Here is a 15,757-nt window from a genome sequence, read left to right as displayed (position 1 = left end):
TCAAGGAAAATATATGTTCTTAGAAAGGCTACTAACTTAGTATCAAAGACAATACAACTATGCCAACTTCAAAACAAATTTGTGAACGGGATCCAAGTGTGCAGAGAAACTCAAAGGCCACCCTTGAAGAAACAAATAAATGTTCTCTGCTCTTAGGTGTAAGGGGAAGAATCATCCATATACATGACTGTTCTGGAATGGTTTAAAAAAGATACAGGAGCTCTCTGGCTGCCTTACATTACATTATCTTCCTGTTAAACAAAATCCTGAAATGATTGCAAAAGATAAACAGTAATAGAAGAAAAAACATGCATTGGGCAAAGCGAATAGGTCTTTCCTTTGTTATCCATTGGTAATGTTGTTCAGCATGGGCAATAAAAAACAAAAGTGTGATGACACAATGAGCGCGTACGCATCATCCTGTAGGCTCGTGTACGCCTTTTAGGGTAGTAAACCTCAGCGTTGCCTGACTGGGATCCAGGTCAAACCAGCTCTAGCGGTAAAGAAGCTTGACAGCCCAGACGGTGGGTTCTTTTCACAAGTCCCGCGAGACCAGCACATTTGTTTGCTAGCTGCAAGAGCCAAGAAAGTCTGCCGAAATGCTGTTAAACTTGGCCAATTGGCACATGTAATAAAATATTACAGGTTGCGAGGCGGCGTCTCAACCGACACCATCCTCAAAGTTGGCATTCGTTTGCGAATAGCTTTAAATTTCAATGTTTGAGGACCTACATCATGGGAACAAGAAATGCAGGTCTGACCTAAAACCTATCCTGAACGAAGTACCCAACGCAAACAGTACAGACCACAATCTACAGCAATAAGAAGGTATTCAAGAATGAGATGATGGGAAATTTTGTTCATGCTCAAAATGGACCCCTTTTCTCCCAAGACCAACTGGCCTTTTGCCAGTGTAGACAGTTCAACCTTCATCCGAAGCCCTGCCTTTACTGGGTCCATCTTTTGTCGTACAGTCCAAATTCATCTATTCACCAACTCATAATTAATCTACTGTCTTTTCATTTTAAAAAAAAGTGCAATAGAACCAGAGGGTCCATTACATAGAATACATTTAATGGAATCCAATGTCAGTTATTAAGTAATGAAGACACTACAAGGTGTATCGCATTCAGTATTTAATTTAAAGAAGAAGAAAAAAATAAGTCAGGGCCCAAGCATTTCATACAGACCCACTGCAGATTTAACTACCCAAATGTAACTTTAAACTGGAGGTGTAAATACTAGTTTTATCATGTTTTTAAGAATATATATTAAATAGTTAAAAGCTTCACTAATGAACTCTCCTAAAATACACACACAGCGCCTCCATTCTCATAAATACATGCTGGTGTTTCAAAATATGGGCAGGTGCCGAGCACTGGCAACCACCAACACCAATTAAGCACTGATTATTAGGTCAGAAAATATTGAAAATCCGGATGTGTAGTGCAACATCTTTAGTTTAGCAATATTAACCCGTTGGCTGCTGCCAACGGTCGTCGCAAGCACTACCTTGGTAGTGCTACGAACGTCCGTTGGCCGACGCTGCCCCACCCGTTTTTCGAACGTTCAGCATTGGAGCAGCAAACAGGTTAAACATTCAGTTGATTACTATTATTGGAATAACAAAAAAACCAATTGCAATGGTAAAAAAACACTATTATTATAACTGTTAACATTAGGACTATATCATCAGGATAATAAAAATGTTAATACTAATAATATGAATAGCAGCAATAACTACAACAACAATAATAAATAGTAATTAGAATCATTTGGGTTATTTATATTATCATGATTAGCAATGATAATGCTGATAACAATAACCTAATACATAATAGTAATTATAAGAACACGAGTAATAGTGATAACTATAATAGTCATACTAAAAATAGTGATAATGATATTAATAACAATAGTAATAATACTGTCAAAAACAATCATAACAATAAGTCAGCAGCAGCAGCAATTTAACACTGAAATCTAAATTATATCATGCAGTATTTCTGGACTGTGGGGGAAATGAACTCCATTGACAACCCGCTGTTAGTTTCCTCTCACACACTGCATGCCCTACAGATATACGCCATTTACAACACGTACGTAGCTTTGCAACATGACCTTTCAAACAGTACATCTCACATGCAACATTGGCTGAAGTAGAGTACCAATTGTTACTACCTCCTTGAAGCAGCAATCCTACACTGTGGAGGTCTGCCTGCTCTGAATGTGTAAACCTCACACATCACTGTGAATCTACTCACACAAACTCTCAGCATTTTAGCCCCTACCTTTAAGGAGCTTTCAAACACGTGTCTGGTATACCCTGACCCTACTACTGTACCCAAAAGAGAATATCCTCCTTTGCCCCACCCACAGGAAGTCACTTCTCCTGGGTGGACCTGCCTCAGTCAGAAGACGGGAAGCGTGCCAGGGGGGCGGCGAAGAGGGAGGCTGCATTCATTCCAAGCACCTATTCTCTTTGTATCAATTACTCCTCAAATGAACCCAAGCCTTTTCCATTAGTATTCCAAAACCACAGAGTTGTGGCCCCCCACTTCTGTTTCCAACACTCCAATGATGGTTATTACTAATGATGGATAGATTTGATTTCACCGGCTGATCTAGCATGGATATCTGCTGTCCCCTCTTAGATTTAGACCTCGCTCTTAAGATCTGATCAAGAACAGTCCAAATTCAGCAAAGAGCCAACAACCACATTATCTTGTCAAGACTTCTAATGATTGAGGAACCTGCCATGAAGTAACCTGCTCTTCCTTGTGAGGCATGTGATTGCACGTACTTTTTTACATGAACTTTTGCAAAAGAACCAAGCACTCATTTCTTTCTTGGCACTAAGAGGCTACCCTGCTAGACCATCTGGGAAAACATGACCTATCTAGTTAATATATACAGTAAACCTCATGGAATTTTAATTCAAGTGGCACATAATTCACCAAATTAGTTTTTTCTGCAAACAGTTTTGCGTTTTAAACATGATTTATATTTGTATAACTTAGATTTCCGCATAATCTAAACAATTATTACAAAAGCATACAACACAGCTTTTGAAGGGAAGACATTCAATTGCCCAATTAGAATGTGTAGGTGCAATGTATTCATTTTTAAGACTGTCGTCAAAGCATAAAACAAACAGTGTAAGAAACAAAATTCTAACCTGAAAGAAACCGGGAGGCATGGGCCCGCCTGGCATTCCGTCGTTCGGAGGCATGTTGCCCATTACCGGACTTGGAGCAGCTGCCGCACTCTGCATGGAAAAAGGAGAGAGAATTTAATGAATGGTTATCGGCATTTCTCATACGTTGTCGAAAAGTGATTCTGACAACCAGTCCCACGAACAACAATTTGCAAATTTTATGCATCACTGATATCACAGAGTCAAAATATGGGAAATTATATTACTAAAAACAGTAACAAATACTGGTAACTATTTTGTGAATTTCTACAATTATTAGATGGAAAAAGCAAACTACCAGGTGCAAGAAAATAGAAAACAATTAGGGCAGGCACTGGTGAAACAGTCATCACAATATCCAAAGTTTATGATTCTAGTTTGCCTTAGGTGATCTGGGACACCTCTTCTGGTGCCGAGTGAAACTACCTAGTAGCAACCAGCTATTAAAATACTAGGTACCAATATTGACAGCGATATTGCCTTTGATCCTGAGACATGTACAGTCCACAGTATTGTGGTTACAGAAACAGAAAGTGCAGATTTGATATTAATTGATCATTTTATGATTTCCGATAGAGAGGACAGCCTTTGACTCATCCAAATAAAACAAATGAATAATGGTCAAAAAAGGACAAAATCTGAAACCACAAATATTCCTATGGCTGGAAAGAAAACCAGACTGAATCTGAAACTGGATTCTCGTCTACGGATTTCCATTATTATTGCTCGACAACCGATAATAGGTGCATCTGGATGTTCTACGGTTGTGTCCACTAGTAGTTGCAAGTTTGACGTATGAATGGAACGACGTGGATACATTTTGTGTTGGTCTGATATCTATACTTTGGGAGAATGTTGGTAATTTTAAAATTGAGACACTGATGAATTTATAGCATTTGGTATGCAGATTATCGTTTTGTAAAAGTAATTTAATATACACCATTTTATTTAATAATTTTATGAGATATGTTTAATCTGTTTTTGTTAAATTGTATTTAATAACTATTGCACACATCTTGCTGATAACTAATCCATGTTAAGCTGCAGAATAAACTCAAACAAATAGCTGCTTTATTGATAAAAGCGAAACTCTTATTATTCATCCAGCATGTTTTAGACGCAACTTTAAATGATTTATTAAACGTGTATTGCTAACAATAAATTAATTAAGTGAATGGGAAATAAATGGCTGGAAGTGAACATTTATGACGTCATCAAATGGGCTGAAAAGACAACTTTGATGTAGAACTTGAAGGTGGGATGAACTAATGACAGATGCTGTCAAGGAAGAAAGCCAATCCTGGATTCAAGGACTTCCTTGCAATAAATCTTTATCTGCCAATTTTAAAGTATGTACAAGTGTGAACAAATTAGCCAAAACACAGTAAAAGAATGTTTAGGTAATTGTTGCACATTAGTGATAGAAAACTGTGTAATGCATTTGTGTATTTAATTTGAACAGTACCTGTTGCTAATGAGCCTGATAAATAGAAGAGGTGTCAAAATGCACAGAGCTTGATTATTAATACCATCGAGACTGGAATGTGGTAGTCAAATTAATCACTGAAGCTTCACCAGAAACTTTTGGTCTATAAAACTTTGTTCATGTTGAAATACAATTTTAAAACAAAAAGTTGAAAATACAATAATGTGGGAAGTTATTTGAGTCTCCATAGGTGTGCGTGCTCATATCGGATCCGGCTGCATGATTTTCACATAGCACAAGAATATACTTTAAAAAATGGACTATTGACTGTGTCGCAGACATGAAATATAACATTAGATGGGGAGGGAAAACTTGAGCAAAGTGTCTTATCATACATGAGGGTTAGAGTAAATTATATTCAATGTAGGCCTGAAGCGCTAAAACCAATGCTACATTTTGGAGGGCTATGCAAAATTTGAGTAATTTGTTTAGCAAATTTACATGAAATTATGACAAAATTATGTGAAACTAAGTTTAAAACAAATCCATGATTTTGTACTATAGTTTAGTGTGAAATGCTTCCTTGGGTCCTGACGAGAGGACACTTTTTTTTTTAAAGCTCACCGAACACCAGCTGCTCACATCCTACTTTTTGTGAGTTTTCATGTTTTAATGCATTCGCAGTAAATATTTACCATGAATGACACAATTATGCTAAGTGAAAAAATGATGTAATTTGGGGAATTTTGCGCAGTAAGTGTAACGTGAAATTACCCAATTTACGCAAATTACATCAGCGTAATTTACATTTTTCCCAAGAACAATATTTAGGGAATATGTAATCGATAAATTCACATACAGGCGCTGGCAAACACAATAAGACTGGCATGTGTTTGAAGCCCAATGGAAAACATTCAAACACTGGTAATGACAAAACAAAAAATAGTCCATCATGCATTGCAAAGCTAGCACTTTATAGGTGAGTGGGAAATACTCCGGTGGGTGGAGCCAAAGCTCACTCTGTATATTTTAAAGAAAGGGTGACCATGGGTAGAGCATACAGTTACGCTCTCAAGTAGGCCAGAAAAGGAATGTTAATGGACCTCATTACATAAAATAAAGTGCATTTTTAAAGTGCACATTCTCCCAGAAAGGTATTTTGGCGCTGAATAACAGATGTTTATTATTCCCCAACTCAATGGTACTCATTTAATCGACCTCAGAAGGATGAAAGGCTGAGTGGACCGGCCAGGTTTGAACCTGTGACCATGAGGCCCCCTACAGTGGATGCACTAGTCCACTAAGCCACCATGCCTCATGTACATAGTCAGTGATTAACCTGAAACCAGGAATGGAACTGGACTTGCTGGACATCCCCACTAGAACCAACCAAGTAACAGCTAGGGGGCAGCAGTGAGCAACAATCACACTGTCTTGCATCCCCCACCGGTACATCCTGCAATCATTTATGCTGGGTTTGTCTTGGTTTAGCAGACCAGTTTCTAATTGTTACCAAAGGGCTCGCTTTTCTTCTAGACCAGCCTGTTTAGGAGGAGGGATGGCACAGATTCAATTGCTACCCAAAGGGCCACTTTGTTCCCAGAGCTAATAGGTGTGGAGGAGAAATGGGCACCTTTTGTAAAAGTGCTTCACATGGGTTGTTTGCTAAAAGAACACAGGAGAAAAGCACTGTAAATGTCCAATCAATGTATCAAATTTTGGAAATGCCTCAAATTTATTTCTTAGAATGCTAGTGCTATATAATTTGCCATTGTTTTTAATGTAGTAAACTTGCTCTGCATCCCACAATGAAGGGAGAGGACTCCATACAGTAAAATAATTCAAAGTATTCACAGGAGGAAAGCATAGGATGTGAAACTCTCCGGCAAGAGTGAGAGACTTAGATAGCATCTTGGGTTTAATCAGAACTCTTATAGAGGTCATACATGCTGACCTTGCAGGGTTGTACATAATATTTTATAAGATCTGTATATATCACAATTATACAAAGCAGTAGATCTTTGAAGCTGTAATTCCTCATTTTTCCCAGCCGTGTCATCCAGAAAAGAACCTCCGGATGAAACACCGGAGATCTGCCGAGTACCTACAGATCTTCTCATCTGCAATTTGCCTCGTAACCAGTTAAAGGGCAAATTACTATTACCATGAACCTTGTCATGAGGCCCCTTGTATTTTGTTGGTTTGCATGCAAAATGTAGTGGTGAAAAATGTTGTGGTACACAAGAGTAGGGCAAAAATGGAAATACTTTAATTTACAGAACAGATGTTTTTAAAAACAAATCGGAAATGTATTTGTTTTAAACAGGCTTTTGAATATTAAAAGCAAAACAAATATTTGTTATATTCTAATTTGCATTGTTAGACAACACTCGTGAGAGTAAGGATTGGGCAGAATAAGGGTGTGGCCATGCATTAAGTAAGGGTTCAGGGCAAGGGTGGAGTTAGAGAAAGGGTTGGTGCTTAGGCATGGGGTTTGGTTGAGGTTTAAGAGTTGGGTTAGATTTAAAGTGTGGGATTAGAATACCTTGTGATGCCAGGGTCCGCCTTTGAGTTAAGGTTATGAAAAGAGATGCGGTTAAAGTAAGAGTTAGGTTTACGGTGAAGGTAAGGGATGGGACAGAGTAAGGAGAGGGGTAATGGATTATTTAAACGTTTAGGGTTAATGGAAGGCTTGGGGGGGGCTTTCTTTCAAGGCAATGTTAAAGGATAGAGTTAGAGTAAGCGGGGGAAGGGTCAGGGTTTGAATTGGGGCATGGATAAGGGTTAAACTAAGAGATGAAGTTAATTAAGATAGGCTTGCTACGGTTGGAGTCTAGTTAAGGCGCTACTCAAAGGGTTACATTATGATCAGGTGGCATAGGATGTACATTAATGCTTTTTGGCCAGTACTACTCTTTCTGCTTGAAATGCATCTAAATCGTGACATTTTTCCACAACTTTGATAGGTTTCCATTTTAACACTACTTTTTTGTACGGTACATGCCTGTCATTATGGCTGCCACATGATTTCTCCTCACCTCCTACTCTGACATAGAACTAATCAATAGTGCTGTGTGGCTGTCTGGTGTTAGACACCAGCAGGGATGGTGGGGAGGACAGGTGGAAGCATCAGCAGACTAGAGGCTGGGGAAAGGGAGAGAAGCCTCATGGTGGACGAGTTTGGAATCATGGTCAACTTCTTGAAAGAAACTAGGGCAGGACTGTGAGAGTCCCTGGTATGCAGGAAACTGACTCCTAAATGTCTCTCAATGTAAGGGGTCAGATATCTACTGCTGGTTTACCCAATAGTTAGATTTACCTGTGAACCTACAGTTAGAGAGGGAGGTATAGTGAGGGAGATAAAGTGCAAGGAGGTATGAATTTGGGAGCAATCAGACAGTCTGATGGCTCTGGCCGTCCAGCTGAACCAGACACAAGTCTCTGTGCCCCAACCAGCTAACAGACTAACGTTTTGTGGTCACATGAAGACAGAAAATCCTCTAATTTCCCTCTGGGTAGCCCTCTTCCCCATTTGAATGATGCAGTAGGAAGATCAGAAAAAAAAGAATGTGAATCTGCCTTTTGTATGGTAAATCTTTCGTACACTGAATCAATTTTTTATATTCTAAATCTACCTTTCATATGGTGACTATCTTTCATAAGGTGACTTGTTTTTTAAGGTAAATCTACGTTTCGTAAGGTGAATCTATGTTTCGTAAGGTGAATCTATCTTTCATTCATTGAATATATATCTGGTACGGTGAAATGAATCTTTTGTTCATTGAAGATATATCTGGTACGGTGAATCTATCTTTTGTTCATTGAAGATATATCTGGTACGGTGAATCTATTTTTTTGAATCCGTTGCGTGCAGATGGAGTGGACAAAGAGCTATAGTGTGTACATGGGGGAAGTTCAAAAAGCACACAGCGTGCGAGGAGAAAATGAGCTCCCAAGGATCTTGGAGCCGGGAAAACAACTCCTTGCTGTGACCTGGGAACGCAGTCGGACTTCTTGTTCTCCTGCCTAACCACAGGCAGCTGGAATTTTTAAGCACGTTGGAGCAGCAGTTTACTCCTTTGATTCATATCGTGGAGTTTGATACGCTCTCTGAGGGGAAAAATGGAGGCGCGGGGAGGCTGTGCGGTCTGCGGGGCTGAAGTGTTAGCCACATGTTTGGACTGTTTCTATGGTAATAGCAGACTTATGGTTTATAAAGTCTCCCTGGCGGCGAGGGCTTGTTTTTATATTTAACCGTATACTTCCTGAAGGGTTTTGACAAATCGAAGGACATGCAACAAAGAAAGTAGCCAGGGCGAGGACAATTGTGGGCCACCGACGAGTCCAATAGGTTTGTCGAGCAAAACTGAACATCGACACAATATTAAAATCTTTCCAGCGGGTATCACATCAGCACGCTTGGCCAACCCCTAGCTGGCCACAGTTCTAGTCATGGATGGACATTAGCTGAAAGCCTACCGCACAGTCTCATGATCAGGGGTAACTTCTTCCCTGAATGCTTAAGACATCCAAGACCAGCCAAGTCACAATATTTAGAGTTCTAGTTGGACATCAAATTCCCTCCAAAAAGACCTAGTTAAAGTAGGATCACCATGTGTAACTTACAGGGTACGTTTGTGCCCACAGATATCAATACACAAATCCCTGTATCAATGTATTTTAATGATAATTATCCCATTATTCATTTTATTTAATGCAAAAACAATATAGCCCGTCGTCCATTGCTTACACAGTCTGCCATTGTTAGACGTCTATCCATCAGATTCCATTGCGGACTTTGTAAAACACTCTTCAGTCAAATCTATTTATTGGCGATGGGAAACACTAGACTTCATTCCACTACACCCTGCGCCTGAGAGGATGGGGATGCGGTCCTGAGTATCCCACAATGCACCGCAATCAACAGATCGATGTGATTAAAAACCCAATGGCCCATCTCTGAACTCTGCGCCTAGGGGCAGCTGGTCTAATCTTACATTACTCTGGACAATAAGGATGGTGCAACACAAGGAGGCGTGCACGAGAGGTTGGGTACCACCAAGTCAGCAGGATGGGGCCGCAGTGCTGAGCAGAGACACCGCTGCAAAATAAACTGCAGGAGAAGGACATCTAATCATTGAATGAATGAAGGTTCTTCCAGCTTGCTATCGTTGGTTATCATATGTGTAGCGCCCAGTCACACAGAGTTGGGCATTCAAGGAGCTTTATGAAAATTTGATAACAAGTGAAATTAACAAACGCGGGATGGCGAAGACTGTGGGCACCTGATTGATTGCCACTGGAGACAGGGTCAGTGTCGTAGGAAGGGGGGTACGGGTGCAGTGGGTTCGGGACACCCGGGTGTCATCACTAAGGGGGTGACAAAATGGCAAAAATATGTGTAACTATTTTTTTTCTCCTTATTTTAATCATTTTAATGTGGGCGGGGGGGGAGGGGGAGACAAGAAATTGTCCGCACCGGGTACCACCTGACCTTGCTACGCCACTGACAGTGGAACTCCGTGGAAAGATACAACTGACCGTAAAAACAAATCATCTCGTTTCTATTTCGAGCAGGTCATCGCTCGAGAACATTTCTACCCTCCCAAGAGAGAACTAAACTCTTCCAAGAACCCACAAACACAGCAAAAATCAACGGAGGGGTGCCAGGACAACCTTTGTGAAGGATGATGGTAACTTTTGAACCGTTTGAGATAGCAACGATGTTTTTGTACACATCTGCAAACTATATAGCAGATGACTGATTATGTGGCAAATTATCAAATCCATAACTATGTGGAAAGCCGTCCAGAGGGGCATAATTCCTGTGGCCTTTCCCTACACCTCGTATTAAATAATCATCACTTCCTTATAGTCGGGGAAAACTGGAATTATGCAACTCTGCAGCCTCATGATTATGAATTTGACGCATTTGCCACATAATCCATCATCTGCTGCATAATCTGAATATTTTAACACCCCAAAAATGCTGTTTCTAGCTCAAACATATCAAAAGTTACTAAAAATGTAGGGAAGTGTTCGCACTCAGTAGGAGGCCCTTCGACAAGATAAACCGGTCATCTTTCATGTGCTTTTTTTATGCATTTGGTTGCTGAACCAATACTAATGAGGTGAAATCTTTGCACGGACAGTATTACCATGCATATAAATATCAAAATAATGAAACAATACAATAAAAAAAGTACCACATAATTTGCCTTTTCTTGCCGTAACACTTCGTCAACACTGCCGCATAAATGTAGAGGTCCTGCTTATAGAACCATCTCCGAAAGGATATTCCTGGAGGTGAAAGGCCCATGTGCAACAGGTAAGGGATGCACCCCTCTGTCCTTCAAGGCTGGCTCGACCTTTCATCGTGCTAGGGTGAACAAAAGGAGGGCTAAATTCACATGGATCAGGAGGTCAATTACTGCTTTTCTGGGTGATAACTGTGCTGCAAGCTTTCTGTTGTAGGATTATAATTATTAATGCCACGGGAATGGGATATGGAGTAACAAAGTGAGCCTGGCTCCCACAACTATAATCATAAAAATACCAGTAAATCGCCAAAGCCTTCTGACAAGACAAAGCAGGGCGATGTCTGTGGCTGGTGCCTGCTACAATAATACGAACAAGCTTCAAGGGTAAGGGCAGAGCAACCATAGAGGTGGGGTAGGCTGGGGTGATGAGTCTATCTCCCATATTCATGCATGTTTTACCATGTTAGGATTCCAATGAAAAACTGAGCTTGACGTCATGAATGAATCCATGCAACAAATGGACTGAGATGCCGCATAAAGGGCGGTAACTTGAAATACTTAAATAAAGTCCATCCCAGCAGGCCCCGCCTACTGTAAACCATGTGTTACCAACGTAGATCCAGGAGACCGGATCCAGGCCACAGTTTCAGGGTAACCGCTCACCAGGTGAACAAGTTACATTTCTATTGGTTATATGAAAATGGTTCTTTTATGGAAATCCATAAACTCTCTTGTGCTCCACCTCTACCCGCCTTGCAGGTTAACGTACGGCACTGGCTGGGGGAGAGGTCTGAGTTCAAACATTGCCAGGGGACAGGAGGTGGATCTGCGGCCCCGCCCCTCTCAATAGCCTTGCCCCTTGTTCCACCAATCAGGCCTTGCCTCTTGTTCCACCAATCAGACGCTTGTGATTGGCCACCCCATTATACACCAACACTCCACCAGAGTGCATGGCCTGAGGGTGGCTCGAGCATAGTGAAAATGGTTCCTAGCTACTGTTTGAATGACAAAATACAGCACAAATCACGGTTTACGGTTTAGTGGCCTCCTCAGGTCCGGTGCCACTCCACCTGCTGCACCAGTGGAAGCTCCACCTGCCTTCATTGTACATAGTCTGCAGATGATAGGTAGCTTAAAGGATAGCTTTGTCATTCATCCTTCAAAGGCTAACAATGAGTACCACTGGGTCATGTGGCACAACTGCTATGAGGTCATTCAGTTTTTACACGCACGCTAATATAATGACTAGAAAATGTATACGCCAACAGCCCTACGTTCACTTTTTTTGGTCCATCCTCAGTTTTAGTTGTTATGTCTTTGTTTTCAGTGTTAATAAAAGTGAAAAGTATCAAACCAGAAGGATTAAAGGGATCAAAAGAAGACAAAAGGATGGGTAGGCCTGGAGAAAACGGTTGTTCTGGAAGTCTCTGAACCGGGGCCACGTGCTCCGCGGAAGTGCCTCGTCTCCAGAAGCCATGATTTAAGCACATTCGATAACCTCCTTCGGCAAGTTAACCGGCTGTCCAACTAAAACAAATGCTTGCGTTTTACGCCGGTGCGGCGGTAAATCCAGGGCGCGGTACCGGAGCGACAGAGCCGCCATATTTCACACTCAGTATCTCTCGCCCGGCGGACAAGAACCTGCCGCCTTCTTGCATGAAATATGCCATTTTTTTCTAAAATAGCTGTCTCAGAATTTTCTTTTCACTCTCTATGTATTATATGTCAACGCTCCTCACGGTCTAAAATTATACATTCTGCAAGACAGAAGTGTCTTTTCGCTCAGTGTGGAGTTCCGAGCCTCCGGACTGCCTTTATGGGAGAGTGTGTGCACTTCCAGGCATTGTCTGGCCTAGAAACATAGCTCAACAGTCTGGACTGGGCTACCCGGAACCTCCCTGGATACAGGAGGGTGGGTTCGGTGCCTGATACAGAATAGTGGAAAAAGAACAATTGATGGACAGAATGCAGAACAATGTCATCCATTCACCCCGCTACAGAAATCTGGGCCTAAATCCATCGTTGTTTTGCTCACCACGCCATTCCAATTTGAACCCAGCCATATGCAAATCAGTCTTGACCCTGCACCTAATGGGAACAGTCCAGCCCAAACTGCCAAGCCAGGTCCTCCCTGGAGTGGAAACAAACATCTTAGGACAGGTTTCGAGGTTTCACCCCTCATCAGCCAGGACAGCTTGACTCCAGTGGCATGGAGAGCATGGTAACACATTATTAGCAAAAATATACATATGGATAGGGGCACCTATTGATAAGTTACATCACTGGAGTTTTAAACAGCAAAAGTCCAACCAATTACAATATGGAGGGTGCATTATCTATCTATCTATCTATCTATCTATCTATCTATCTATCTATCTATCTATCTATCTATCTATCTATCTATCTATCTATCATGCTGCCAAATACCAAAGATCCATGGTCTTGACTCCAACTCATGTCTCTTCCACCCCCTACACTTCCTGTCTCTTTATCTCATGCATGTGGAGGCTGCCTGGTCTTGATTACACCTCATGCCTCTTTCTTCCACCCTACACTTCCTGTCTCTTTATCGCCTGAGTACTGAGGCTGTTAGTCTTCATTCCACATCACACCACTTTCTTCCACCCCCTACATTTCCTCTCTCTATCTCATTAATGCTCTTGATTCCACCTCATGCCTCTTTCTTCCACCCCCTACACTTCATGTTCTGTCATCTCATGCCCCTTTTTCATCCACGCTTTTTCTCTTCCTTCTTCTCCTCTATTTCTTTCTCTAGCCCTGGGTCAAAGACTGATGACAAAACATAAGTTATGGTCCCCAAAGCTGAATACTGTGGGCCAACACCTGCAAGGACCGGCACAAATTAAGCATTGTCCATGTGAGAATGCCAGATGGGCTTGAGCAGAGTTCTATATTTGGTTCTTAACCTGTTCATTGATAGGGCGCCCCTCTCTTGCATTTGATATGTTCGGATGGCTCAGCACCGTCTTCCTGTACTAGATTACGCTGACTTGGCAGGCCAGGAGTAACAACGAGAGAGGTTAGCACCACGAAAGGAGGGATGGGGACCTCAGGCTTCTTGCTTTGTTTCACCCAGGTCCTCAAATACCCGCATCAATAACACTCCAGAAGTGCAGACCCTTGCCAGGGACAGTGGAGGGCTCGGGCCAATAATGACTGGAATAGACCGTCTGCTCCAACATTCCATTGTTCCTCTTTCCGTTTCTCCCTGCTGTATTTGAGCGTTCTATCTGCAGTAGATGGAATGTTTTAATGATATTACAGCCCTTATCCTCTGGTTATACCAATCATCAAAGGCCCTGTGTCTTGTTATCGTGCCTCACCTACAACTCAGGACTATAAGTTACCTAGAGGGCCTTTAATAGCGGGTAATGCCCTTGTCAGCAGGCTAGATAGCAATTTTAGAAGACTGGAATGCTGGGAGACAATGTGGAGTGGCCCAGGGCCAATAATGGCTGGAACAGACACTCTGATGCACCATTCCAGTGCGTGCATTTCTGTTTCTCCTTGTTTATTTTATAGCATTCTAACCTGAGTGAGTGAAACTTTCTACAAGCCTTCGGGTCTGTGACAATACCAGTTGTTTAAGACCCCCTCCATCAGCACAGGCCCTCACCTGCAGGTTGGGCCAGGAACTAAAGAGAAGGCTTTTAACATCAGTTATAGACCTCAAAGGCAGACTATGAAGATATAACCATCTATAAACCTGAATGGTATTTTGGGGCTCAAAGGTTGGTCGTCATAAACTAAGTCACCAGGACTCGTTTTTATCATGGACTGGAAGAGATTGTAGCTTATTCAATCTAGTAAATCGCGAGTTACACAAAAACGAATGCCGCAGGCGCCTGGACCGCTGAGCTACCCTGTGAATGACCTCATATGCAGCTAATGCCTATCCCAGCAGGGAGTTCACCTACATGACAACGGTGCATTGTCCTTCAGTTCTCGGGCTGATGCTGTTTTTTAACCACAACATGAACTCAGCCGGGGGTGTTTGTTGCAGAATACAGCGCGCGCCTTGTTCTGGGTTTCTGGGGGCTCCTAGGGAGGGGGCGGCTCTCACCCCGGCCGGCCGGGAGGGCTGTCACTTTACTGCCGTCCCCGGTCCCGCGGCGCCGCCTCCTCCCAGCTCCCGCCGCCGAGCCCGGGCCGGGGAGGGAGAGCAGAGCCGCCTCAGCAAAGCCCGTGCATGACAATGAGCGACGCGGACGGACGGGGGGGGGGGGGGGGGGGGGGGGGGGGAGGGAGGGCAGCAGAGAGAGGGGGGGAGGGCAGTGGGGAGAGAGAGAGAAGGGGAGTGAGAGAGGGGAAGGACCACTGAGAGAGAGAGGAGGGAAGCAGAGAGAATAAGGGAGAGGAGGAAACGAGGAGGGCAGCAGCGAAGAGAGGGAGAGCAGTAGAGAGGGAGGGAGGGAGGGCAGCAGGAAGATGGGGGGGACAGTGGGGGAGGGGAGGGCAGCAGGGAGTAAGAGAGAAAGAGGGAGAAAGAGAGAGAGAAGAAGGGCAGCAGGGAGTGAGAGGGGGGAGAGAGGCAGGAGGGAGTGAGGAGAGTGCCAGAGGCAGGAGGGGAAGAGAGGACGGAGAGTGAGAGGGGAGCGAGTATGACAGCAAGGGGTGAGTGAGGGGAGAGGGGAAGAGGCAGGGCAGTTTGGGAAAAGAGGGCAACAGAGGGGAGAGAGTCACATGAGAGGGAGAGGAGAGTGGAAGAGGAGGAGAAAGAGGGAGAGAGTGACAGACAGGAGGTTAAGAGAGGATAGGGAGGGAGGAGGAGGAGGAGAGTGAAAAGTAGAGAGGAGGGAGAGCAGGGTAAAGAGGAGACTGTGAAAGGTGGAGGAGCGGAAAGACGGGGCACAC

At 42.9% G+C, this 15,757-nt stretch overlaps 1 protein-coding gene across 2 annotated transcripts in view; it reads right to left on the bottom strand.

Annotated features, from left to right (window-relative positions):
- Nucleotides 1-15,757, bottom strand: part of SSBP4 (single stranded DNA binding protein 4) — a 532,613-nt gene that overhangs the window by 113,745 nt on the left and 403,111 nt on the right. For both annotated transcript variants that reach the window (XM_086947015.1, XM_086947014.1), the window contains exon 5: nucleotides 3,179-3,268. In XM_086947015.1, coding sequence (XP_086803141.1) covers nucleotides 3,179-3,268 — 90 coding nt within the window. The remainder of the gene's footprint in view (nucleotides 1-3,178; nucleotides 3,269-15,757) is intronic.

Source organism: Lissotriton vulgaris, chromosome 12, assembly GCF_964263255.1.
Source record: "Lissotriton vulgaris chromosome 12, aLisVul1.2, whole genome shotgun sequence".
In the NCBI taxonomy this organism is placed as follows: Eukaryota; Metazoa; Chordata; class Amphibia; order Caudata; family Salamandridae; genus Lissotriton; species Lissotriton vulgaris.
Note: the sequence above shows the minus strand (reverse complement) of the source record. Positions and strands in the feature narration are given on the sequence as shown.